The sequence below is a fragment of the Camelus bactrianus genome, chromosome 29 (genome assembly GCF_048773025.1).
Source record: "Camelus bactrianus isolate YW-2024 breed Bactrian camel chromosome 29, ASM4877302v1, whole genome shotgun sequence".
Lineage (NCBI taxonomy): Eukaryota > Metazoa > Chordata > Mammalia > Artiodactyla > Camelidae > Camelus > Camelus bactrianus.
Window position 1 is genome coordinate 19508836 of NC_133567.1, and position 27990 is coordinate 19536825.

Genomic DNA, 27990 nt, shown 5'->3' on the forward strand with positions numbered 1-27990 from the left:
CCTCCAGCGGTTACTGCTACCCCGGTGCATTGTGGGCGCACGGTCCGTTGTTCATTTGCCATTCGACCTCCGCCAGGGCCTGGTCGGACGGAAACGCTCCGCCGGCTTTATTGTCGGTTCGTTATGTGGCGGAGCCCGGCAGTTTAACGTGCCTCTCGCCTTCAGCGCCTCGGAAGCCGGCGGCGGCGTCGGGACTCCTCGGCGCGCCGGAGGAAGGATATCTGTTTGGAGGGTCGGTGTGTGCGCGCGGCTTCAAAGAGGGAGCAGCGGAGGGTCCCCCCGCACTCCGCCTCTCAACTTCGAAGGCCCCACGCGCCCCGGCTCGCTGCTCACCTCTCCGCCGCCCGCCCCCTTCTCCGCGCGGGACGCTGCCCGGAGCGCAGCGGGGCGGGGGTGGAGGACGAGGAGGCGGCCGGAGGCGGCGGCCCGGCGGGTGGCGGCGGCGGACGCGTGAGGCAGCCCCGGGAGCGAGCGCGAGCCCGGCGGCCGGGCGGGAGGGCGAGGCCGAGCCCCGCGAGACCGGAACGCCCGGGGTGGGGGCGGGGGCGACGCGGCGGGGAGCGCGCGGGACGCGGCCCGAGGCCGGGCGCGAGCCGGGGCACCGGGCGGCGGCGGCGGCGCGCGCCATGTCGTTCAGTGAAATGAACCGCAGGACGCTGGCGTTCCGAGGAGGCGGGTTGGTCACCGCCAGCGCCGGCGGCGGCGGCGGCTCCGCGAACAATAACGTTGGCGGGGAGGCCTCGGCTTGGCCCCAGCAGCCCCAGCCGAGACAGCCCCAGCCGCCAGCGCCGCAGCAGCTCAATGGGCGGGGGGCCGACGAGGAAGTGGAATTGGAGGGCCTGGAGCCCCAAGACCTGGAGGCCTCCGCCGGGGCGGCCACCGCCGCCGAGGAAGCCAAGGAGTTGCTGCTCCCCCAGGACGCGGGCGGCCCCACCTCGCTGGGCGGCGGTGGCGCGGGGGGCCCTCTGCTAGCGGAAAGGAACCGTCGGACTCTGGCCTTCCGCGGCGGCGGCGGCGGCGGGGGGCTCGGCAACAATGGCAGGAGCCGCGGCCGCCCCGAGACCTCGGCGTGGCCCCTAAGGCATTTCAATGGCCGAGGGCCCGCGGCCGTGGAGCTGGAGCTGGACGCGCTGGAGGGGAAGGAGTTGATGCCGGACGGCGCGTCCCTGAGCGACAGCACCGAGGACGAAGAAGAGGGGGCGAGCCTGGGCGACGGCAGCGGGGCGGAAGGTGGCAGCTGCAGCAGCAGCAGGCGGTCGGGCGGCGATGGCGGGGACGAAGCGGAGGGCAGCGGAGTGGGAGTCGGCGAAGGAGAGACTGTCCAGCAATTCCCGCTCGCGCGGCCCAAGTCCCTAATGCAGAAGCTACAGTGCTCCTTCCAGACCTCTTGGCTCAAAGATTTTCCCTGGCTGCGGTATTCCAAGGATACTGGCCTAATGTCTTGCGGCTGGTGCCAAAAGACCCCCGAGGATGGGGGAAGCGGGGACCTGCCTCAAGTAGGGCACGACGAGCTTTCGCGAGGGACTCGCAACTACAAGAAAACCCTCCTTCTGAGGCACCACGTCTCTACCGAGCACAAACTCCACGAAGCCAACGCCCAGGTAGAGTAGATACTGCTTCTACTTTTTGAGATCTTTTAGGGAAAGGTTTATCAGTTAAAACCACTTTCCTGGGTGCAGGCATCTTTCCTGTTGGGGAAGAGGTGTAGGAAGCTTATGTGTGGGGGTTTAGAAAGCCTGAGAACAAGTTTTCAAAAAGTTGTCTGTGGGGGTTGAGGGGAGATGGATGGAATGACAATTTTCTAATCGTAGCGCTGAGTTTTGTTTTGTTTTTTTTTTTTTCCTGACTCAGATTTCTTTGCCCATCAGGTTGAATCAAAAGGAAAGTTTAAGAAAGCGAGGTTGAAGGTTTAAAACCCTTTAAGGTTGACTTTGTGGTCAAAATGTTATTAGCTGTGATTTTAGAAAAGCTGCTTGTTTGTAGTGTTGCTGGTGGAAGTCAAATCTGGTAACTCTTTGAAGAATGAATTAAACAATTTCCTTAACCCTTGACGCTACCCCTTTTAGGAGAACATCCAAACGAGAAATTTCTTTGTATTAGGCCAGAATAATGTGAAATATGAGAGCAGGATGTAATTACAGAGGAAGCTATTTGGGTATCACTCCTTTTTCATGAATAATTTTATTAAATTCATCTCCGTTAAACTAACTTTTCTTACCAAAGGCATTCTTTGGGTAAATTATGGTGATTTTTACATGTTTCCTTCTACTCAGATTTCTGTGCTGAAATTTTCTGTAGTCCCACCCTTTCAAAAAGTTCCTTATACAAGTAGTTTACTTTAAATTTAGCACATTAGAAATGTTTAATGTAAAGTTGTTTGTATCAAGTAGTTTGATTCGGACTGTTAGATAATATATTTACCAAACTCCTCGAAATCACAAGTTCTTAGTTATAAAACAAGCAAGCTGTACTTTAGTTCTTCTTAGCTCTTATTTTAATATTTCTAGTCTAAAGATAGTAGCCTTACCATTTTGGTAATCCCTTTTCAAGCCAAGCAGATGTTGATAGGCCCTTCTAAGACTTTTAGACAACCTGTGGTGGTGGGTGGAATTCATGCTTTTGTACTGGTAGCTAGTCATTGATTTTAGAAAGTCACCTTTCAGATATTAGTCCTTTTGTGTGTTTATTGGAGTGATCTTGCTGTTTAGAACACTTCGACTGGAGCTAAATAGGTACTATCTAATAACCCGATGGCACAGACGTGTCTCAGAAGTTGAGGCTTTAACTTTAAACAATAGGGTTATTTTTCTCAGGGGGCAATGGCAACAGTTTTTGCACAACTTTTAGTTGCCTAAGCCCTAGAAGGAAGGTCACTTAAAGATAAAAGGCCCAGGAAGGTTGAGTAAATTGTCCCAAATCTTAACAGTTCTCGGTGATAAATGAGACTAGCGTCTATAAGGAGTGTTGCAATGGAAAAAAAGATGGGTTTTAGAGTAAATCTAGGTTCAGATCTCAGCTTTCTGCAATTACTAGCTTTGTGAGCTTGGGCATTGGAGTGCCAGACTTGTCTTCTGTATGCCAAACGCACATTTCCCTCACACTGGCAAGTAATGAATTTGTTCCCATTTTGCCGAAGAGGAGTCTAGAGGCTTTAAAGGGTTATGTATTCTCGAAGTTACTTAGGTGATAGAGGTGGAAGGCTTGTGAGATGAAAATGTGCTTTTCTAAATATTGGTAAGTTGGTTATTTTAAAAATTTTAAGAAGAAAGTCAGAATGGATTTTCTTCATACGCCGTGGACCAGTTGCTCGTCTCAGTGCAGTCTCTCCATGTAGGCAAATCTGAATGGGAGTGCAAATTATAATTAGCTGCTTAGTGAACCTGAAATTAGAGGAAGGGGAACTAGTTGGATAACCTTATGATAGACTTAGTATGGTGTATCTTCTCCCCTAGGCATATATCTGGACTAGGGAATTCATTCCTAGGTAAAACCTTTTCTGCACTTGAGGGTAATCTCTCCCTTACGCTTTGCCCCCCCGAAGCTCCCTTCTTGCAAACCATCTTCTTTCTTTTAGGACATTCTCTCATTCGATTGAGAATAATATGACTTAGTAAGTTATGTTAGTCTAAGGCTATTTATTGGCTCCCTTGATTGGATTTTGGATGTTTCTACTCTGAATTGATCCTAATTATTTCTCTTACTTTCATTCTAAATAACCTTAGTTTAGGGTATTACCTTGAGACTGACCCCAGGTACCACCTACAGAATCTCTTTGTCTTGTTAATATGAGTGACAGGTTCAAGAACTGACCTTTCCTCCTATGGGCAGTTAATCATTTTTTTCATTGCCCTGTAGCCTTTGATTACCTGTAGGAGGCAGTATAACACAGTCTATATGAGCTTTCTTGAGTTTAAGTAGGGGGACCTGAGTCCTAATCCTTTTTCTTGGCAGGCAGAGGAGTTAACTTCTAGTTTCCCCCTGTAGGCAAAGTATTTATGCCAGCACAAAATCATTTAGTAAATGATAATTGTTATTAATTATCATCATGACTTATTTCCAGTGCCGATAATTATAACAAGATTTTTTTTGTGGCCTGGTACCTCGCGTCCCAGTGTTACCAGTTTAGTCAGTTTGGAAGCCACTTTATCTCATGAAGTCACTCTTGAGTCTAGAGGGCAAACCATTTCTCCTCTTCATACTTCTAGAGACTTTGGCCATTCAGTTCTTTGAACATTTGGAGACCTACCATACTGCCGTTTTCCTCACTTTCATAAAGAATGTTTTGCATTAGCTTTCTCCTGTCTTAAAAATAGTGAAATCAGAGTTTTGGAGCTCCTCAGGCAAGAGTTTGTGTCTGGTGGGTAGTTCATGCCCTTTATCCCCTGTGCCCTTTTTGTTAATTTTAAGGAGGCCTGTTTTTTTGAGAGCAGTTTGGCCAAATCTATCAGTAAGGGCTACTTTACTTTTTCTTGTGCCTCTGTAAGAGAGAAAAGTCATTTTCCACTAATTCCATAGTGGTGACCAAAAGATTGTGGCACGTTCTTAAAAATTTTGATACTCTGTTACTTGGATGTTGATTGTTAAGGATTGCTCATGGGACAATCTGTAAATATGCTTTCAGAATCATTCACAGCCTTCTGTTTCAGAAAGATCCCTGTGTTTATAAGGATGTGAATATAAGGATGTAAAGGACAGTGTACAGTTTCTACTTTGAGTAACAACTGACTGTATTTCAGAGTCGAGTTCGATGATGATTAGCTCATTCAGGATTTGATCATTTGGCTTGAGGACTTTATAATTGCTTTAGTAACAGTGATTACCACTGTATCTTGGTTCAGATCACTTTCTACCTAGTTGTGAAATTTTCATAGCCTAAGTCACATTCTCTCAACTCTTCCAGTTTAGTAAGCCTAAAACATGCACTCAAAAATGTGTTACTGTTATAAATTTAGTTAACCTTTCCATAAAGTAAATACTTAATTACGATCAGTGGTCTGATTGAAATTACTAATTGGAATATGTTGGTGAGTAACGAAAGCAAAGGTGGGACAGATCTACCAGCCTTCTTTGCATTTGGCAGAAATAAGGCTCAAATGTTTGTTTTGTTTTTAATGATTACTTTGTAAGAAAGCCTGAAAAACCTTTCACTAGGAAAGAGAAATAGATAGTACAAATGAGCACAGAGCCTATGCCCATTAAATAACTAATTTGTTTAATATTTATATAGGTTCTAACATTAATTCATTGTATTTGATTTGGTAAAAAAAACTGGTTCGTTTCCCTTATGATTTCAACTATAACTTAGCGTATCTAGGATTGACCTCTTTCCCCTTAAATTTACTTATATGTATTGGGTAGATTCAAGGCACTGGAGACAGATATTTCTCTGCCCTCAAGGAACCTGTATTCTAATAAGGGGAGACAGGCATGGCAAACTGATAGCTACCATGTTAGAAGTATGTTCGGGTTACAGTTAGACACTAAAGGAAAGGAGTCATCAATTTGTGAAAGTTGGGAAAAGCTTGTAGAATTGGCTCCTGAACTTAATTATATTAAATGAATAGTTGTTGAAAAGGGGAGAAGGCATTCTAGGCATTGCAGTTTGAAGCATAATGGAAATTGATGCTTTGATGTGTCTAAGAAGTGGATGATTTGGTTGTTGAGCAGCATGAAAAATCAGGTTTGAATAGGCAGATAGAATCCAGGATATGGACAATCTCCTGTCGTGCTGAAATGATTGTATTTTATTCTGTTTAACAAATGGGTAATTTAGCAGTTTTTAAGCACAGGTGAACTCTCCATGATGAAATATGTATAGAAGTACCTATGTAGTGTGGATGTAGGTAGGTTTTGAGGAAAGCTGGTAATAAAGCATATTTTTGGCATCTAAAATTGGCTGGATGTTATAATCACCTGAAGACTTCTACCCCAGACCTATAGATTTAGAATTTCTGAAACTGCAAGAGAAGCCATCACTCAAGCAGATCAGAGAAGCGATAGAAGGTTGCAAATGAGACCTTCCTTTCTTTGTCTATTGACTATTATAATTTGTCATTACCACCAGAAGTCATCTATTTGACATACATTTGCTGTGCCGTCCTTTGTCCTCATGCTAGAAATTGAATTTGGTTTCTTAAAATTAGGAGTTGTAGGTGGACATTAGGTTTTTATTTTTTCAAGGTACTGTTCCAGTGGGTTGCTGCAACAAAAGTAGTAAAGATTTTTGTTTTTAATGCTTTCAGTTTACACTTTCATGTTTGTTGGAAATGTCTTTTTTTCTCAATCCGTTTATCAAAAGAGGACTGTAATTCTGGATAGGGAAGTAAATACTAATTACTTGATTTTTAGCCAAATAGCTTTTTCTTATCATTTATGGATTGACTACAGATGAACTCACTGCAACTGGAGTTATCTCCCACTCTCCTCCTGGGTAGGGCAGTTCTCTGCAGGTTGGTGGCATTATCTAGCTTCTTCAGCTAGAATGCTATGAAGACCCTGTGATTCTCCCTCCCCACCTTGAAATCTAGTTAATCACTCAAGGTCTGATTTCCAAATCTTTTTTCTTCCAAATTTTTTTCTAGGCTCTGTCTCACTACCCTTCCCCCATTAATAGCATCTGTCTTACTTAGTTGGGATCCTTGTTTCCTGCTAGTATGTGTGTTACACTGTTAACAGTAGCTTTCCCTGGTCCCCAGTGTCTTCAGTCTTCATCCCCTGGTACTTATCCTCCACTTCTGCTGCCACAGTCCTCTTGATCTACTAATCCAATCAGATCACTCTACTTCTAAAGCTCTGTAGGCACCAATAGGCAGTGGTTCTTTATCTTGTACCAGATTCAAACATCTTAATAATCTGATGCAAGTTGTAGACACTTACCTCCAAAAATAGTCATAGTGCATATTTGCAAATCTTGGGTTTGGGGGGGAATCACCTTGAAGTTCTTTTATAAATTAGAATTGTGAGGATGCTGTAGACCATCCTGGTTCTTTTTCTCATGTTTTCTCATTTGCTTAGAATGCTCATCCTCCTATCCCATCCTTGCATCTCTTAAGGCTCTGCTCAGGGTTTTCTTCCAAAAAGCATCGCCCCCTCACCCCTCAAAATGGGATTAGATACACTTCCTCTATTCTCATAACACCCTTGTTAAACCTTGAGAATCTTGCCCATCAGTGATAACTTTAAGTTGGGAACTAATTCATTTTGGCTCTCCAGTGTAGAACCTGTCTAAACTAGGCATTCCCTTAGTGCTCATTCAATGTGAATAAAGTCAGAATTTTTCAAGCTTTTATCAGTTTTTTCTCTGAGCAAAATATTTACTAATTTTTGGCCTCTCTGGGAATAAATTTGAAGATAATAAGGTATGAGGGTTTTAACTAAATGTACACATCTATATTTTCTTGATTTGGGAGGGTTAATTAAGATCTCTTCTAGATCTAAAATTGTAATTATGAGCATCTTCACAAATAAAAAAAATGAAAACTTGTTAATGTTTATAGAATCTCTGGTATAACAAAATGTTTGACTTTTTTCATCAGTATATTTTTTATTTACCTGTGATAGCTCATTTTTATCAATATACTAAGGATGGGCATAGACTGTTAAAGAAGGAACTAGAGAGACTGATGACTTGAATGAGTTCTTAGGGACCATTTATTTGGATCAGCAAATAATGGCAATTTTAGTGCTTATTTATCTCTGTTTTACCCAAATCCTCAAATAATACTCCCCTTGGAGAGTACATATACTCCCTCAACTTGTAAACCCTTTATTGTGAAGGGCGTATTTAATAGGTGTTACAACAACATGGCATAGTGCTGTGATCAGTAGTGAAGGAGAAATTACTAGTGGTGCTTGTAAAAGCAGGGACCATTGCTGTTCTTACACAGTAGTAATAAGAAAAACTAGTGGTTGAATAGTGTTTGATTTATATAGTTTATGTCAAAAATAGAATGGGCAAATGTTTTGGTGGGTAGGCTTTTGTTTAAGTTCTTTTTAAAAATTAGGACATTTGATCTGATAATGGCAGAGAATTGCAGAAATTGGGACTGGCTCAGAAAATTCAGAACACAGTGACCATAGCCTAAAATGACTGCTACAGTTAGACACAGCCACCTCCTTAAAGTGTTTTGAACTACTTGGTGTATAAACTTCAGGCAGTTCTTGACTTGTAAATGCTAATTTACTGCTTCCATAAACACTTCATGATGTGCTGCCAAACTTCGATCAGTGCTTAAAATTTTTGATTCTTCCAAGTATTTCTACTGTTACTATAATATCTGTTAGAACTTTGGACCAAAAGAGCACTGCTCGGCAGGTATGGCATGCATAGCAAAACTTAGTTTCAGGCTTGCATCAAAGAAAGATGCAGTTTGGAAATTTTCTGTAGTGAATAGAGAAGAGCGTAAGCAAATTAGTGAAAAGTCTTACTCAAGCAGTTTCATAAAAGGGAGCTCAAGTAAACTGTATGATGCTTTTATAGAAAATTTAGAGTATAGCAGTAATTATTATAGTTGTTTTTAGTATTGGTTTAGTTATTTATATATTCGTATAAGTCCTAAACATTTTCATTCCCCTTTGCTAAATAGTTTGATGTCTTTACCTCACTTTCTTTCCTCCAGCCCCCAAAAGCAAAAATTTGGGACTTAGCCATGAATTGTTTTGATTACTTTCCCCCAACTGTGGCTGTTAGCAGTTTTTGCTTAGGATTGGGTGTTTTGGTAGGAGGAGAAAGTAACTGATTTAGAACATGAGACATTTCAGTATGACAGAGCAAGAATGTGGGGATGGGATTATCATACAAGTATAAAGTGTAAGTATGCACTTGAGACAATGGGAAGTAATAGGGAGGCTGCCAAGCCGAGGGTCAGTTGGAAATGCAAAAGAAATTCTCTGCTTTTTGTGCTTCATTCTATAGTGATTGTATATTCCAGATTTGAGGGTTACCTATAATGTTTCATTGTTCCTCTGAAATACTGAAGTGTCCTGAAATTCTGGTATTGTGGTTCCTTCGGTTGACTTCTCATACCTGGAAGCAGCACAGAAATTCTTAGATGGATCATGTGACCTGTTGTACTTTCAGAGAATTGGGATTATTATATGCATGACCCCCTGTGTTTAGGACTCAGAATGAAACCTAGTGTTTTTGTACTTTAGCCATAACCATGATGGGGTTAAATGGAGACTTGAGACTGTTAAGGAGTCTCGCCACCATGTAGAATATTATTTCCAGGAGAACTCTTTGCAGTCCTAACAACACCTCTGTTCCCTAAACCCTTTTTCCCCTGATTCTTCCTCCTCCCTTCTCCCCTTCAAGCATACCGGTTCTCCCAGCATGTTTTACAATCCAGTATGTATCTTCTCCATGTTTTTCCCAGGCTCATACACTTAAAGATCTGTACTTATGTATGTTTCATTATTTTATAGAAATGACTTGTATTTGAATTAATATTTTGTGCCGAAGAAAATGTGGATTTTTAACACTTAAAGTAAGGTCAGCATTTTCAGAAATGTTTGAGCAGTTTATCTGTTGGAAAAAATGATTACAAAGTGATTGGACAGTACACCATGTGCTATTCAGGTGCTGAGAGGATAGCCACCTCTGCCTAGTCTAGGGAGCTTACCCGCCTAGTCACTGGGTGAGGGAAGTCCTGAAGTTCCTAATTAGAAACATTCGGAGTGCTGCTTTGTAGGCTCAGGGATGGTGACTTGCCCAAAGGCACAGTTAATGACTAGTATAGACAGTGTTCCAAAACTGAGATCACGCTCCTTTTTCTTGCTGATTTATCATCATATGGCCCTTATAGGAAATACCATAACTTTAGTGATGCTAAACTGAACTATAATGAATACTTGTACGATTGATAAGAAGGAAAATGATAAACATTAAGAATTTTGAGTTCAGAAAATTTACCTGATGGAGAATATTTATGACCTTAAAGAGATAAGCTATTTTGAAAATCTAATCTAAAGGTAAAGACAACTTTGTAACTATTTGACTCAGTGTTTCCTGAGATTTCTTTTTTGTCTTTAATAGTGTTAAACATAATGAGATGCCCAGCATATTCTAACTTGAATATTTTAAGGTCAGCGAGAAAGTGGCTGAATTCCTATTAGTAAAAGAATTTGACAAATTAATTTGATTGCTGTAAATGAAAGCTTATTTACATGAGAAAAGAATTGCTCTTTTAAAATTTTAAACCTTAGTCCATGCCCATAGCTATTTGAAAAGAATTACATGATACATGATATATATTATTCTTTAAATGAAATTCTGCTGATCCTCAGGATGGGTTTGATTTTTTTTTCTTATGGTAGCAATGGCTTGCAGCAAGCTGTTCACTCCTTCCCTCTCAGTATTTGGAATTGTGAACACTTCCATCTCAATACATAACCATTACTAACAAACTAGTGTACTTGATTAATGCTTTTTAAAAAGTTATATTGATAATATTTGTTTGGTTTGGAGGCTTTAAATAAAATGTAATATTAATATTTTCCATCCAATTACAGGAGCCAGAAGTGCCATCAGAGGAGGGATACTGTGACTTTAATAGCAGGCCGAATGAGAACTCGTACTGCTATCAACTTCTTCGACAACTAAATGAACAGAGAAAGAAAGGTATTCTTTGTGACGTCAGCATTGTGGTGAGCGGAAAAATCTTTAAGGCTCATAAGAACATCCTGGTTGCAGGCAGCCGTTTCTTTAAGACTTTATATTGCTTTTCAAACAAAGAAAGCCCTAACCAAAACAATACTACCCATTTAGACATTGCTGCAGTTCAAGGTTTTTCAGTCATCTTGGACTTCTTGTATTCTGGTAACCTGGTGCTCACAAGCCAAAATGCCATTGAAGTGATGACAGTGGCCAGCTATCTTCAAATGAGTGAAGTTGTTCAAACTTGCCGAAATTTCATTAAAGATGCCTTAAATATCAGCATTAAATCAGAAGCTCCAGAGTCTGTAGTCGTGGACTATAATAATAGAAAACCAGTTAACAGAGATGGCCTGTCTTCATCACGGGATCAAAAAACTGCCAGTTTTTGGGCAACACGGAATCTTACCAATTTGGCGAGTAATGTAAAAATTGAAAATGATGGTTGTAACGTCGATGAGGGCCAAATGGAAAACTATCAAATGAATGACAGTAGTTGGGTCCAGGATGGTTCACCTGAATTGGCTGAAAATGAAACTCAAGGTCAAACAAAAGTGTTTATTTGGAATAATATGGGCTCCCAGGGAATTCAAGAGACTGGCAAAACAAGGAGGAAAACTCAAGCTACAAAGAGATTTATTTATAATATACCACCTAATAATGAAACAAATTTAGAAGATTGCTCAGTGATGCAGCCACCTGTTACCTACCCAGAAGAAGATTTGTCATTCATCAAGGAAGAACCAGGTAAATATTGTGTATACAAAGGTATCTCAGTTTTCATTCTAATTCTGGTTGCATATAATCTGGAAGTATATTTTTAAAGTATTTTTTAAGTAAAGAAGTAATACGGGGGAGGGTACTAGTTCAGTGGCATGCACGAGGTCCTGGGTTCAATCCCTAGTACCTCCATTAAACAATTTTTTTAAAAAAGTAATACACATAAGTAATACTAAATTAAAGTGTTTATTACAGAAGAGGGGATATCACTCAAACAAGTACATAATTTTGGTATATCTTAGTTTTTTTCTCTAGGCATGTATATGTGGATTTCCCAAAGGTTGTGTTAAATCAGGCATTTTGCCTGTTTTATGGCATGTGGACTCTGTGTATAGTTCTTTGACTTTCATGATCTTTAGCCTCTATGCTCTCTTTTTGCACCCAGTTCTGGAAAAGATAGTCTTTGAAGTATGTGATCAGTTTGTCATTTCAGAACATTTTTGAGATCTAGTTAGCATTCTTCACTTTTTTGGAGGAGGGGGTGTAACCATTTGATTTTGCAAATGATAGTGGAGTTCTGATTTGTTTAGAGCTACTATTCTGTTCTTCCTATAAATCTTTCAGAAGCTGGAATATTTTAAGTTTGTCCTATTATTACCTCATTTTCTCATTTGCATTAGTTAAGAGAGAGGCCTCTGGGCTCACACAGGTGGTCTATAGCAGCATATCCTAATAAACTCCTTTTCTGTTCTCAAAAAAGAGGCCTGAGACCTCTCTCTTCAGTATGTTCCCAAAGAAATGTATACAAGAACCTTAGCACATCACTTGTAGTGTGGGTCTTTAGAAAAGTAGAGTTGTAGGGGACCATTGTTGAAGAATGAAAACAGATTCAAAAATTTTCTTTAATTGTCTGTGTTTACTTTTATTAGAAGAAGCAGCCCCAGTGGGTTTGAGGTTTTCCTATGCAGACCCCAGACCTGTCCACCACTGTCATACATGACTTAGTGCTTCTTTTGCCTCAAAGCTCTTAACTGTTCAGTGTCTGGTTTATATCATTGTGATCATCTGGGGATGGAGTACTTTCTGTTAAAAAAGAATCATTGTTTTTAGTTCCCAAAGGGCAAAATGTGATTATTATTACAATAATCCTATGAAATGGTTCCTCCGGCTTGGGTTTTGTTTTCATTGGTAGAAATTTTAATCATGTGAAAATTAGTATGCACGTATAACGGATACTATTGGCTGATCTTTTCCCTCCTACTTATTAAGCCTTTAGCAATAAAACCCCAGAGGTAGTTTCTTTAAAGTATAAAGGGTAAGTAGACTTTTTTAGGAGCACTTTATATTTTGGCTTAATTTTTAATATAGAAGACCTTGAAGCAGTTCTCAAGTTACATTGTCTTTCTGCTGCATGGATTAATTAATAGTACGGTGCAAACCCTGCAGTATTTTTTAAAAATACATACAGATACACAAACAAATTGAAAAACAAGGAGTTTCTGGAGGGGGTAGTAGTTTGACAAAACTAATCAGAGTCAACCCTGTTCTAAAATTGGAGTCATTCAAAGAGAAGAAAAGCAGTGATTTGAACCACAGTGCATCCTTTCAAAAGTAGCAGTACTAGTGGTTATCTTAGCAAGCACCTCTAGCTGAGGTTGCACTAGCTGTATCATAAATTAATTTTTGGTAGTCTAATACGCTTTTAATTTAGCTCATATCTTAATATATACCTCTATTACGTCTTTGATATCACTTTGGTATCTGAACTTTGCTTAAGTCACAACTTTGGTTGTATTATTGATGTGCTGCATTCCAACTTTTTATAACTTTTTTGTGCCTCTGAATCCAGTTTCATCAGTGAGACAAAATGGGTCTTATAAGAGCTAGGACATAATATGATACAGAGCCAAAGGCTAGTATATTTTTACTGAAAGAGCCAAGCAGTAAATATTTTGGATTTGCTGGTCATAAGGTCAGTTACTTAACTCTGTCATTATAGCATGAAAGCAGTCACAGACAGTATGTAAAGAAATGAACATGGATATCTTCCAATAAAGCTTTATTGCCAACCCTTGGAATAGAGCAGTGGGTCTTAATTATGGCTGCATGTTGGCATTACTTGGGGACTTTACATTCCATCATGATGCTTGGATCTCTCCGCTAGGGATTCTGGTTGAATTGGTCTGGGATGTGGCCTGTTTGTTGAAATTTTTATAAACTCTACAGGTGATTGTGCTGTAAGCCAAGGTTAAGATCCACTGATAAAGAGGAAAGAGCCGAAATTGAGTCAGGATTTGAACATGAGTTCTGCCACTTACCCACTGTGTTACCATAATCAAATTAAGCTAAACACTTGCCCTCAGTTTTCTTTTCTTTAAAATACGCTACTTACGGGATTATTATGAAAAATGACAAACATAAAAACATAACTGTTATGGTCATCTTAGCCCCCTTAAAAAATGTTAAGAGTATTTAAAATCAGTTTTCCAGAGCAGTGTACTTTCTCCCACATCCTGGGTAGGTGGTCTTACAGCCTCAGCTTGGTCTTTCGCTTCAGTAGTTAGAATGCTTTTTTTAAGCAGCCTGTTCCAGTGTGGGATGAATATGACTATTAGGAAGTTACTTTATATTGAACTAAAATTTGCTTCTCTTTAACTTCCTAATTGTGCCATTTTGAGTAGTATAATCTGAACCTAACCTCTAATCTGCCTGATAACCCTTCAGATACTAAGTTTAAAAAATTCCCAGGAAGTCCCCTTCTTCTAGGCTAAGTGCTGTACCTCCCACCTTGTGAATTCCAAACCCTATTATGTCTTGATAGTCAAAGACAGTGTGTTTCGCCCTGAAATTTTGGTGCACAGAATTGACTAGAACTCTCCAGGTAAATTCAGATCAGTAAAGAATGTAGTGGGTCTGTATTTTACCAAGGTTAAGGCCTTTCTCAAGGTCATTCAGCTAGTAAATATAGAGGCAGGTTCCATGTTTAGGACTGACATTAAAGCCTTGGCAATTAATAAACTAGTAGATCCAGTCTTTTAAAAAATGAGGCCCATTTAAAACTTCTAACATTTCAATGAACCTACACTATTGGTTATACTTTCATTTTTATTTATTGAGAAAATAGTGAAAATTGTTAGTGAAATAAATGCTTTGAAGGGAATTTAAATTTCTATACCTAACATCTGAAAAGTCATGGTGAATTATTCAATGCTTTGGGTTTGTGGCTCTCTTATAGGAACTTTGACTTCCCCAGATTCTTCGTAAATGTTTTTAAACCACAGCTCTAACTAATGTTGTCTTCTTGTCACGTAATGTTAAGTTGGAGAAAGCTTCCTAGAGTGGATCTTGTATTGTGTAGGAGTTTGCCAGGAGAGGGAGAAGGGCATTCACTGACTGCAAGGTGGTAAGAAATTGGAGTAAGTGCATAAAAGAGTAGTAGGGAGATGAGGTTGTGTCTATAGGTTAGGTGGGGCCCGATTGTGATTCTCTGTTTGGCATGGTAATTGTGAATTTTATTTTATAGACCCTGAGGTAGTGTGAGGTTTTAAATTAGAGATTCAATCTGTTTATATTTGCCTTTAACATAAAAATACTTGGGGAATGTTCAGGATTGGAGTGGGGAGTGTCCTGAGGACACCTGTTAAGGCCCAGTCATGGGAGAAATAACAGCTTTGCTTGAGCAGAGCGAAGAAGAAACAGAGCCTAGTCTAAGACGGGCTCTCATTTGAGTCATGGAGTTTGGGGGTGAAGGGAAACTGCTCTTTTGAGTCTCTAAGTTGCTGTAGAACTGTCAGTGGTGCATAATACATTTGTAACTGAATTTCCGCTCCACTGAAAGGGGGAAAACCTGATTGCAATGAATGAAAAGTAATCTTTACTTGTTTATGACAAAAATTAAAAACTTAGTTCTCTGTAACTGTCTTCAGAGAAGAGAACTTTGATGCTAGGATATATTGAAATGAAAACAAAAAGTTGAGTAGACCTTACTGAGTCTCTTAAGAGTTTTTGTAGAATAGTTTATTTCTATACCTTTGATTTCTGATGTCTTCTCTCATAATTTCAGCCTTTTCAAGAATATTTATGTTTTAAGAAAATGTGAATTAGCCTGCACCTGCCTCATGTTTGAAATTTTGAGAACCAAAAAGCAAACGGTCAGGAAGACCTCCTACCCAACATAGTTTTGTTTATTTAGCATTTATAGGCAGGTGCTGTACCACTAACCAGATGATTTGGAAGGGATGCTAATGCTAGTCCACTGTCGTCCAGGAGAAACCTGTAACCACAGGCACCAAGATGAACCTTATTTAACAACAGTGTGATTTGTATCACACTTTACAATTTATGCAGTATTTCTTATTTATTAATATTACTTTTCATAGTAACTTTGTGAAGTGGGTAAATATTGCTGCTCTCCTTTGTGAAGAAAATAAAGTTATAATTGTTATAAATTTGGGAAGAGATAGAGACTGAAATTTATAATCTTTTAAATCTCATTCTGTTTCCATTGCTTGATAATCATGTTTAAAAAAAAAGTACCCATTTTTAAAATGCATGGTTTTACAATACATGGTTAATCAGAATTATTAAAAAGTGAATTCTAAGGAGGAAGTTGCTTTGAAAATAGACAAATGTATTACTGTAAAGAACAGTGACAGCTAATAACTAGGTACACTTAAGATTTGGGAGATGTTTTTATTAAATTAGTAAAATGAATGGTAGTTTCATACAGAGTATAGGTAGGTTTTTTTCTTTCTTTATTTAGCAAAATATGTCGAGTATCACCAAGAAAGTAAGTTTAAGATGGGTTTACTTTGCTTCAGTATTCTCATTTCCAGCATTGCAAATTGTACCTTTTTTTTTTTTTTTTTGCCTACCTGCCTTATGTCAGGTTTGGTACTTACGTTATCAGGAGGCAGTGTAATACAGTTAAACAATGCAGCACTTTGCTGCACTGGACTTTCGTTTCCTTACAAGGTTGAGGATAAGAGTATTTTTACTAATACTATGTAAATATGTAGTGAAATTTAAATGAGATAGCATATACAGGTCTTATTGGTTTATGTATAAAATCTGGTTTTCTGTTTTTGTGTTCTTTTGAGGAGGGGATCTACTATTACCTGTTAACTGGAGAAAAGACATTCATAAACTGAAGAAATTGTATGTGGCTTATGGTTTAACTCTGATCATTTGAATGTTATTACATAGTGTACATACATCTGCTATTAAAAAACTAAGAGAAAGATTTCCATAGGAAAGTCATGAATATCACAAAAGCAAAGTATATTAGAGTTTGTTATTTAATCCTGTATTTTTTTGATAAAAAGATGATGACCAAGAGTTCCTAGTGAAGCAGAATTCATTCTGGTATTGTGAATGGTTAGTTGCCTGGCTTCTGTATTACTCACATCATCATAATTGATTAAACATACGCTGTTAGGCAGTTTGCCTGGATTCAGATAAGGTACAGCGGTGGTATGATGTATTGATTCTTGAGTTAAGCATGCTTTCATGAAAGTTTATTGTCAACCTGGAAGAACTCACCTATTTTGAGATTTGTTTTTGGTGTCAAGAACCAAGTAGTTGGTGCCTTTCAAAAGAGTTTATATCTGTAGCATGGGAATGATTTTGTTACTGTACACAGAAGACATTTGCCATCTATTAAGCTTTTAGGTTGAGGTGTTCTCTACTTAGTGTCCATCTAGATTAAAGATCACAAATTAAATTCTCATACTTTAGAGGTAAGGTAGGAGACAGGAAATGTCTATTTTAAGAACTAGCTGAGGAAGCCTTCAACAAATGACTATAGAATGTTACATAAATAGAAACATCCTGTATTTACAAACCTACCTGGCAGAATTTTAAGACGTGCCCTCTGAACGTAATGTACACTTTAGAATAATGATTTTTTACAAAAGATACTGGGAAAAGTAAAATTGTTTTGATAATGATTTAAAATTTTTTATTATTAAAATACATTTAATTTTTCATAGGAAAGAAAAGTCAGTACACTTCAGTTAGTTATTTTCAGTTTGTGGATGTTTTGGTATTATATACCAGAAAGCTGAGAAATTATTCTAAGTTAAAACTAAGTTAGTAACACAAGTTGCAAAGGGCAGACTACCCGAGCCAACATATAATGACATTTGTTGAAAAGCCTTTTATTTGTCGTGCACTATGATAAATACTGGGGAAAAAAAATCTAAGCAGTTTTCTTACTCTCAAGGACAGGAAAGGAGTCTGTGTCTAATTTACTGTTCTTGCTTTCCACGTGAACTACTTGTTCATTCTCTGGACTTTCAACCCCTTTACTCTAGGCAGTAACCTCACATTCTACTGTTTTATATTACAGAGAAGATAAAAGCCAGTGAGCATTTAGAATATCTTTAAGTTCCTGTCTTCAAACTTCTCTCTAAATATACTGATTGTCTTATGCTTTGGGATCCCAGACTCCCTAGGAATCTTGAAAGTGATCATTTCTTCTCTTTGCAGTATTCTTCAGTATCTTTTCATAGTGACTTCTTCCATTCAGCATTTAAGTGTTTATTTCACCATAAACCCAAAACTCGTGACCTATTTCTCACTCGTCCCCTTTGCAGCCAAATTTCTCAAACTGTATTATATCTCTAATTCATCTTCTATTCAAAACACAGGCCATTCTCAATCTTTACCTGCCAGCTGATCCACCAGTATCACTCTTAAGATCATCAGGTGACCTCCAAGGTGCTCAGTATTTATTGAATGAAATGAAAGTAATGCATGCTTTAGTCGTCACCGTGAATTCTTGGCAGTACAGGATGGTGATACCAAAGACGAGTCTTGAATTGAAGGTAGAGGAGAGGTTGTCCATTATAAATGGCATTTGAAAAATGTCTTCTGAGGCTTAATTCATCTGAGAGAGTAGATGGTACCTGTGGGATGATGCTAGATTCCTAAGTAGGAACCTGAATATTAGGACCTTGTATTCTAAATTAAGGAGTTTGAAGAATATCCAAAAAAATTGGTGAACTGTTGAAGTAAAGTAGCAACATGAAGTTCTGTGTTTTGGGGAGACCTCTGGCAGTGTTGTGGGAAGTGAAGTGGGAGAACTGTTATTTTGGAAGCAAAGAGACCATTTCAGTAATTCACTAACTAATCTAGAATAATGAAGGCTGCCTGAATTAAGACAGTGGCAGAGAAAAGGAAGAAATGGAACAGATTCAAGGGAAATTAACAGATTGGAACTAACAGTACTCATCTCATCAGTATGCCCTTTTATGCTGCCTTTCCATATTTCAAGATTAACTCTTAGGAATTACCTCTTCTCTGAAGTCTTCCTTTACCAGTTCAGTATTAATTGGTCTTTTCCACTTCTGAACAATACAGAAACAATAATGTTTTATACATTAGTGCTTAATATTAGCATTAGCAACTATCTTTTGGGTACCAGACACCATTATTATAACATTTGGCTTGCATCACCTAATTAAATTTCTGTATCAAATCTATGATACAGGTGGATGCATATGAGGAAACTGACACATGCTCATAAGGTGGAGCCAGGGTACCTAATTCACCTTGGCTCTTAAGTTCATTCCTATCTAGTACACTGTACTTATGTTGAATGTGCACTTGCTCCTGTGATTGAAAACCATGTCTTATATGCTTTTGTGTCTTGTAGCGTTAAGCACATAGTAGATATTTAGTACTTGCAGATATTCTATTTAGTCTGCATACGAAACAGTTCTGAGAAAGAGTGATGTTTTGGGCGACTGCTGTGGTGTCGTTGTAAATAACAGACTATTCTATATCTCCTTTTCAGATCTGGATGGTGCTCTACTCTCAGGGCCAGATTGTGATAGGAATGTGAATGCAAATTTATTGGCTGAAGCAGGCTCCGGTCAAGATGGTGGTGATGCTGGTAGGTACAGTAGAATTTTATAGCAGGAGTACCTTTAAGAGGATTTGAAGATTGGAAAATGTGTATGTGTTTATTAAGGACTTACTACAGTTTCTTTTCCTTAAAGGAAAGTATTATGTATAAACACTTTAAATATTTGGCAGCTATGTTGATTATAGAATTTAGAATCCTGGTAAATACAAATGGACAGATATTTCTTGTTTGTTTGAGGGAGTCATTTATTTAGAGTTGTTAAAACTTTCACATATCAAAAAGTAATTAAGTTAATAGAGCTTGTGGCTTCCTGCTAGTGTGTAGATTAAATGAGAATGGTAATTATCAGAATGGTTGACCACTTTAATTAGCTTTGATGTAAAATAACAGTATGGTTGTTGAAAGCTATAGAAAAATGTTCGAAGTAGTAATACTTAACAACAGCTGCTTTGGGGGAGGTGTCCTGCATATGAAGGTGAAAGAATCCATGAGTATTCCAAAGAATAACATGAGTATAAGTAAATTGAAAAGGGAGAAAGCTTTCTTTATAGAAAAATGCCAACCTAATAAATACAGAAAAATGATAGAATTGGAAAAATGTCTATTTTGCAACCTCCATGGGAAGTAATCATCATTGGATAGCAAGCCGCTGTTGGTGGACGCATCCCATGGTTGGGGGAAAGGCGGTTGTAGTAGCATACCGACATGGTCTCAGTATCATACCGCAGCTTACTTTTACTTACAAAGGGGATAAGATATCTTTACAATAAAGAGATCTGATGAACATTATGATAACCAAGTGATTAACCTTAGCACTAGTAATAAAAGAACTGAAACAACGTGCCTCCTGATATGATAGACTAGTTGGCTCACATCACCTATGTAGTATACTTGCCAGAATGTTTAACTTGAATTCATCGTGAGGTAGAGAAATCCAGACAAATGTATACAAATCCAGCGAGTCCAGGTTCTAAAATGCTAGGAAAGACAAGCAGAGCAACCACGAGGTTGAAGAAGACCAGTGAGACCAACTAAAAGCATTTAGCATTGTGTCAATCTTGATTATATCATCGATCCAAAAAAGGTGAAGAGGCATTTTAGGAATCCTTGGAAATGTGAATATGTAGTATTGTTAAATGATAGTCTCACAGTTATTGGATGTGATGAAGGCACTATGGTTTATGTATGAGAAAGTTCTAAAAGATAGCATGCTGCATTTAGGATGAAGTGATGAAGCATGCAAGTTTTCAAATAGTACGTGAAAGGTGTACTATACGTGGAAGGGAATATATAGAAAGTGCCTATGGCAAAATTAACGTTTGTGGGAGATAGATAAAGGGATATGGATGTTCATTGATTCAACTTCTGTAGCTTTGAAAATCTTTTTAAAAATTGATGGGGACGGGGACAACTGTGGGTACTCTTTACAGAAAGGTTTCAGGGGCTTTGGGCTACAAGTATGCATTGACCAAAATTTAGCCATAATTCTGAAGAAACTTTGTTAAGGTGATTTCTCCTAACTGTAGAAAAGAATTTACAAAAAAGGTTTTGAGTTGAATTTTGAAGACTTGTCTCTTGTACAGAAAATCACTGATAGTGCCAGGAGTACTTTATTGCACTTGCTTTCATGGTTTAGAAATCTGGTTCAAGAATAGGTTTAGTTGGGTTGTGTGAATTCATATGTAAAATTTAAAATTTGTGCACATAGGCATTTTCAGTGGAGAATAGGCCATATAATCTCATTTTCAAAGAAGCAAACCCTTAATTTAGAGTCGTTTCTCTTTAGGGGACATTCTAATCCATTAATTAGTATTTACAACTGAGTTCGCTCTGTGTTATGATTTTGACTTCAAAAACATTGCTTTCCTCTTGGTTGGAAATAGTGGCCAAGGGGGAGTGGTTTGGAAGCAAGGGCTGGATTGTGTGAGGCTTTGGAGCGTATTGGAAGTCTTCGGCTTTTACTATAAGATGCTTGGTTCTCGCAGGCTTTTGAGTGGAGTAGGGCCTGGCTCTGATTTAAAGTTTTAGAAGAGTCAGATTGCTGTGTTGAGAATAAACTCTAGGAAGGCGACACACTGCAAGCTGTGGGATAAGCTGACGGCTACTGAAAATAATCCAGAGACAACAGTTGATGGTTTTTGTTTTGTTTTTTTTTTTTAATTTTTTGTTGGATTTTACTTAACTCATTTAACAGAGGTACTGGGGTTTGAACCCAGGACCTTGTGCATGCTGAGCTTGCACTCTACCACTGAATTGTAGTACGCTCTCCCCAACAGCTGATGGGATAGAGTAGCAGTAGTTATGGGGGATTCTGCATGTGTTAACATTGCCTGAGGATTTCTGGATCCAAGGAATTACATACATGTTTAAGATGGAATTAAATGCAGAGGAGATGATTCCTATTTTAGCTAGTCTGAAGATTCCCAGGCACAAATTCCCTAAGGGACACTGACTCTACCTCCCAGATTTTCATTTATATAAGGATGAAGTTAGAGAGGGTTTGACAAATCCCCAAATTCATTGTTAGCTTGCGCCACTGTGTCTGAAACACTTTACTGTAATTACCCTGTATTTATTACCCTGTAATTTACCCTGTAGTCTGCATCCTTATCCCATTTTTCTGTACTGCATAGTCTGAAAACAAGAATATGTGATTGACAATAGGAGACTACTCCATTCCAGAGCTAGGCTTCAGGATAACAGTGTTAGAATAGATAAAAGTGACAGAATAGTTAGAAACGGCAACTATTAAAAGAGTAGTTTCATATGACCTCCACATACCATTAAATAGTGTTCAGATTTATTTTATTGAATTTTTTTCCTATAGTTGAATTGTATTTGAAATTAGTTTTCTATTTAAGATGCCTGCCAACCAGGATATTATAATTAGGATAATAAAATGTGAGGCCATCTCAGTTTTAGATCAAACTGTAGAGTTTTTATTTGAATATTTTATATTAAGCTGTTCTATCATAATGTTCATAAAATAAAAATTTAGTTTCTGGGTTTTTTTTAATTCTAATAAGAGACAGATCTTTATTACCATCCTTATATCAAAATCATTTTCAGTTGTATTAGGTCCTTCACATGATTTCAAGTATGGCCTCATGCCTGGCCCTTCAAGTGATTTCAAGTATGGATTGCTACCAGGTACTTCAAATGATTTCAAGTATGGATTGATACCAGGTGCTTCTAACGATTTCAAGTATGGATTATTGCCTGAATCTTGGCCAAAACAAGAAACTTGGGAAAATGGCAAGTATTAGTCACACATTTACAGAATTCTTAATACTTTTTATCAATTTTAAAAGGTTCCATCTGGGTTTTAAAAACTCAGATGTTAGTAGCCCTATAATAATCCCTGTTCTGAGGAAGAGGCAAGCTCCTGATAGCGATTTTCTGTTCAGTATATAATAAGTGCTGTTTTGTTTTTTTTTAAATTCTCAAAGGTGAATCATCTCTAATCATGAACAAGTTAAAATGCCCTCATTGTAGCTATGTAGCCAAATACAGACGAACACTAAAAAGGCATTTGCTCATTCATACGGGAATCAGATCGTTTAGCTGTGATACTTGTGGAAAGCTGTTTACTCGCAGAGAACACGTAAAAAGACATGCCCTGGTAAGTAACTTTACATGTGACTGATCTTTGAGATAAACTATGTTTATGTCAGTGAAATTTGAGGTATTTTAAACACTACTACTTGCAAATTTAAGGAAGGTAGATGTAATAAAAAAATAAATTGCTTTAAACAATGTGAGCCAATACCAAGTGGGAGGTTTAATTTGAGTGGTTCAAATGCATTATATTGTCTGTACTATCTTTACATTGGATTTTTCCCCCCTTCAATTAGGTGCATAAGAAGGATAAAAAATACAAATGTATGGTGTGTAAGAAGATCTTCATGTTAGCAGCCAGTGTTGGAATAAGACATGGATCTCGACGCTATGGTGTTTGTACGGAGTGTACAGATAAATCACAACAAGGAGGGCAAGAAAGTGTAGATCAGGGACAGGATACAGATTTCCCTCGGGATGAAGAATTTGAGGAGAACGGAGGAGAAGCTGATGAAGAGCTGGTTGATGATGGAGAAGATCAGAACGATGCATCTCGATGGGATGAATCAGGAGATGTTTGTATGTCTCTAGATGATTAATGGACCGACTATACCCCTCAAGGATGCTGCATTTGGACATAATATGAATCAACAATTTGAATTGTTGAACTTGAAGGCTTGCAAAATATGGTACATGCTGGATGGTAGTTACGTTGCTGTGAAAACTGTAGGGTCAAAGCCTTAGAGCAAAATTTTTTTTTTTTATATTTGCACAGGACTGTACAGCAGACAACCTTGTGGTTGGATTACATGGAGTCCACACATCTTCAGTCAGTTATCAAAGTAAAAAATATTTTTTATTTATAGGGTATGCAGTAACTATTTGGGTCCTATGAAAATATAGTACCTGTTCTTAAAAAGCTTACATTCATGTGCCACTTCAACATGAATGAAGAAAATCCATTTATTAGAGTACAGTGACAGCTGACCTAATTACTCTGTCCATCAAACCACTCAGGCTAGTTTGTACTAGTAGAGTTTTGTTTCTATTTTTATTTGTATTAATTTTATTTTTTTTTAATACAGATTTTCAGTGAGGGGGCCCTTTCAACCCCATTGGTTCTACTTTTCTGTATTTTCCATTTTAATTTGCTTCATAACTTAAACCAGGTCTATTCTAGTCTTAGGTATTATTTCTCAATTTTGTGCTGATGGGCATGTTTATAAGAACTGGAGAGGTAATTTATTGGAATGAACTAACTGACTTCCTCCATTCCCCTTTCCTTTGACATGAATTTTATTTACTATTTTACAAATGAAGAATGATGTTGCAAAGTACCGTGGCGAGGTTGATAAATACCACTAAAATGATTATGATTTAGAAGTAACTTTCTCCTGCTGCTCTAATCTGATAAATGGTTACTATATGACATTTTCTGACAAGGCATTTGGTTTTGGGTATCTGTTACTTTGGCACTACTCTTGTTTGCTTCTTTTTTATTTTTTGCCAGTGTACTATACCTCAGTCCTATTTGAAAAGACAAATCTAATTGAAAGAAAAGTCATAGAAACAATAAGTAAAATGATTTGTTTTATAATGTATCCTCCATGTCCAGTTTGGTTAGCTTGTTATGCAATATAAGTGAAATATCAGGTTTTTACTCCTGTGCCCTTTTTATCATTAAAATTAACACAAAAAGTGCATTCTCCTTTGTTTCATACTTATCTGGATATTCAGTGTTTTGAAATTATGATAGATAATTAAGTTAATTTATTTTTTTCAATTCGTTGAAGTCACTACACCTTGATAGATATGTAGTCTTTCTAGTAGTTGCCATGATTCAACTATCTGCAGAAATCTGACAAAATATTGAGAGGCTTTACAGTTTATTCCGTTAGCTAAATTCTTTGGGGTACAAGGGGTGATGTATTGAGTTGAAATTGCCAGATTTACTTAGCCTGATGATGAATTAGCTGATTAACTCAAGCAACATTTCACACAACACTCACGACATTTATCAGGAACATGTTGTATATTATATAAGATTGAGGGATATCATATTTTCAGCTTTCTTTTAAATAGAAATTGTGAGTATATTTTCCTATTTTATATCAGGTAACTAAATTACGCTAATCGTGTGGAAAAAACTGCAAAAGTACACTCTGACAGACATAATCCTTTTGGTGCTCCATCTGATCAAGGTTGAAAAGTTGATACGTTATTTAAGAGATGAGCTTTCTCATTGTCTCTGATTTCAGTAAAATAATGGTTTAATGTTAGACTGATGCTTCTGCGTGGTTAAATCAAAGATAAAGTATAGTTACATGGTTAGATGCATCATTTGTCATCTAAACTTTATTGTAGTTTCTACAAAATTGAAAAACTGACATGAATAGTTTTGGTTTGATTTTTAAGGCTAAAGAGTACATCTTATTCTCAATGTTTTAGACAAATGAGTAAAATGTAATTCTGGTGGGGTCCAAAGTAGACGTTAGTTGGGCAGAGATACTATGAATGGAAAAGTATTTTAAACGTAAAATGTTCTGCTTTGTGAATATGTAAGTATAGTATAAAGATTTCTTTCATCCCATTTATCCCTCTCCTTTAAAATAAACCATAGTTTACAATTGGTAGATCTGTCTATATATAAATATATATTAAAGAGAAAAGATATATATCTGAAAATCACCTAAATCTGCTTTATTAGACTACAGTTCACTTATTGCATAGAAACTGGACTTGGCTTTACATTCTTAATGTGCTTTTACTTTTCCTTAAGGTAAGAACTTACTCTGAATTTTCTTTACTACTAAAATCTTTATGTATATCTGGTAAATTATGACCAAATTTTTGTTAGATTGCATATAGTAAATTGAAATATATACTTGGTACACTACGGGATTGTTGTGCTTTTGTTTTGGTTTTAGTTGGAAACAAGGTTTGATGTAGATGGCTTGTTACTGTTAATTTAAAATATTCTATAATTATTGTCCATTACCTTTTATGTTGTGTTGTGACAGATTTGGCTATATTTTTAGTCAACTGAAATATACTTTTAAGAGTTTGTTTTTAGAAAGGTAATCCAAAGGAAAAATGTTTATACTCTTGAATATATTAGCCTCAGCCTATATAAAAATTTCTTCTTTAAACATTTTACCAGAAACAGAATTGACAGATTTTTCTACTTGCTGACTGCCTAACTTATTTTGTTTCATGATCTTGAGGGGACTACCTTTTCCCTTCTAGATCTTTTTTAAAAATAGTTTTTAGTACTATGGTATACTACTGGATGTTTCTATTTTTTTAGTATATTCTTTTTCTGACTTACAGTACAAATTTCAGGAAGTTGATAGATACTAAGAACTTATGATTGGTCTCAGAGAGGTAACAATGGAATACTCATAATTTTGTCTGGAGCCCTGGCAGAATTATGTGTTACACATTTGCTGAATTTCTTGTAACTTATATTTTAAATGAAAACTATTTTAGAGCTTTTATTTAATGAAGGGGAAGAGTATAAACTGTTTATTTCCTATTCATTCTGTAGTAGCAGACCCTCTCATGTAAATCAAGATCATGTATTAATTCTTGGGCTTCTCAGAGACAGTTACTTCCACGTGGTCCCTGCCTTTTCATTGTTATTGGCCCTCATTTTTTCATATTCACTAGATGTTTTCCTAAATTTTACCACTCTGGCAGTTAAAAGCCAAAAAAGAAAAGAAACATTATAGGAAGGGGAAACTGAACAGTAATGATTAGCTTTGAAATTTGGGGGGGAAACCAGCTGGTTTGGTAGAGCCATCCTGATGGAGAAGAATGAGATGAGTTAATTCCTGTAAAGTGCTTAGAACACTGTCTGGGCCATGATACATCTTAGTTGTTTAATGATAGATGGGAACCATGAGGAAAAGGGGTGGGGGAAGTGGGAGAAAATAGGGAATGAAAAGATTGGGACGTTGAAATTTATATTAACATGATACGTTGTAAAGGGCCTGAAGACGACTGGAGCTGCATAATTAACAGGGGAAAATGTTATGGGAGATGGGTTTTAAAAATCATGAAATTTAAAACCGATAAGCTTTATTATACTTTTAGGATGTTGTCAACATAGGATGAAAACATTCTGAATAATTCCAAAAAGCTGTCTTTTTTTTTTTTTTTTTTTTTTTTTGGTACCTGCACATGCCATTGCGCTTTATATTATCAAATCCCCTGTAAGGGAGGTGCTATAGTCTCCATCTTACAGACAAGGAAAGGCTCCAGGAAATTTGCCTAATTGAATTTGTGAACGTAACACAGTTACTGAGCGGTAGAGCTGGGTTTTGACTAGGTCTGATCCTGAAGCCCGTGCTCTTTTTTTTAGGGGGCTCTATTGCCCCATTAAACAACTTTGTCGGATGTCAGCTCTTTAAAGGGGTCTGTCTATGGAGACATCTTTTCCCTATAAAACATCTGTTAGGAATTTGAGTGTCTTAATTCTTCCTCCCCCAAATATCCTTACTACTCTTTCCTCCTAAATACAGCAGTTGTATCACATGACTATTAACAAGATACCAACCTCAGTGTCGCACATGCTATTAATTGGCTGTGGCATTTTCATTTTTAAAAGGATGGTTTTTAACTGAAGAATTAGATGTGAACCCCAGTTTTTGTGCCGTTCAGTCACCCAGATCCTTAAACTTAACTATGGTACATAATATACATGCTTAGAACTAACTGGTGTTCTTTTGTAGTCACTTTAGGGTTTAAAATGGAAAGTTTTTTCCTGCTGTATCCCTACTTTCAAGTGAAGTTGAACCTGTTCTAGTTTAAAATGCTTTAGGGATAAGCACACTTTAACAGATGTTTTCTAGCCCTGAATTTTTTGATGTTGGGTACTTAAAATTTGGAGTATGCCAGCTATTGAGAACAAAATTTGGGGTTGAGGAGAGGGATGGTTGAGGCCATGATGAAATGGGAGAATCAGCATTTTAAACACTGTAAACATGAAAGAACACTATCTTCTGCCTGCTGTTTGTAAAAGCTCTTTGGGAAGATCTTTTACGAAGACCAATTTTTTAATGTAATTTACCTACCTAGTATAAGTGTCCTAAGACATGTATGTAACCTTCCAAAACTGTTTTGTCTGTGTATTTAGAAAATACACAAGATTCTTTATCAAACCTAAAAATATAAACTTGTGAGCACTGAA

At 37.7% G+C, this 27990-nt stretch overlaps 1 protein-coding gene across 1 annotated transcript; it reads left to right on the forward strand.

Moving 5' to 3' along the window:
• ZBTB10 (zinc finger and BTB domain containing 10) lies at nt 1-27990 on the forward strand. The gene is made up of 6 exons (XM_010951689.3): nt 1-1601; nt 10510-11398; nt 19170-19268; nt 22311-22496; nt 22691-22863; nt 23096-27990. Exons 1-6 carry the CDS (start codon nt 627-629, stop codon nt 23396-23398), a joined length of 2625 nt encoding a protein of 874 aa, XP_010949991.2. The 5' UTR covers nt 1-626; the 3' UTR covers nt 23399-27990.

Bases quoted from the DNA above. Each gene is read 5' to 3' on its own strand.
- ZBTB10 (XM_010951689.3), top strand. From the start codon at position 627: ATGTCGTTCAGTGAAATGAACCGCAGGACGCTGGCGTTCCGAGGAGGC. The intron at 1,602-10,509 runs GTAGAGTAGATA...ATCCAATTACAG, and splicing joins TCCACGAAGCCAACGCCCAG to GAGCCAGAAGTGCCATCAGA. The intron at 22,497-22,690 runs GCAAGTATTAGT...AAATTCTCAAAG, and splicing joins ACAAGAAACTTGGGAAAATG to GTGAATCATCTCTAATCATG.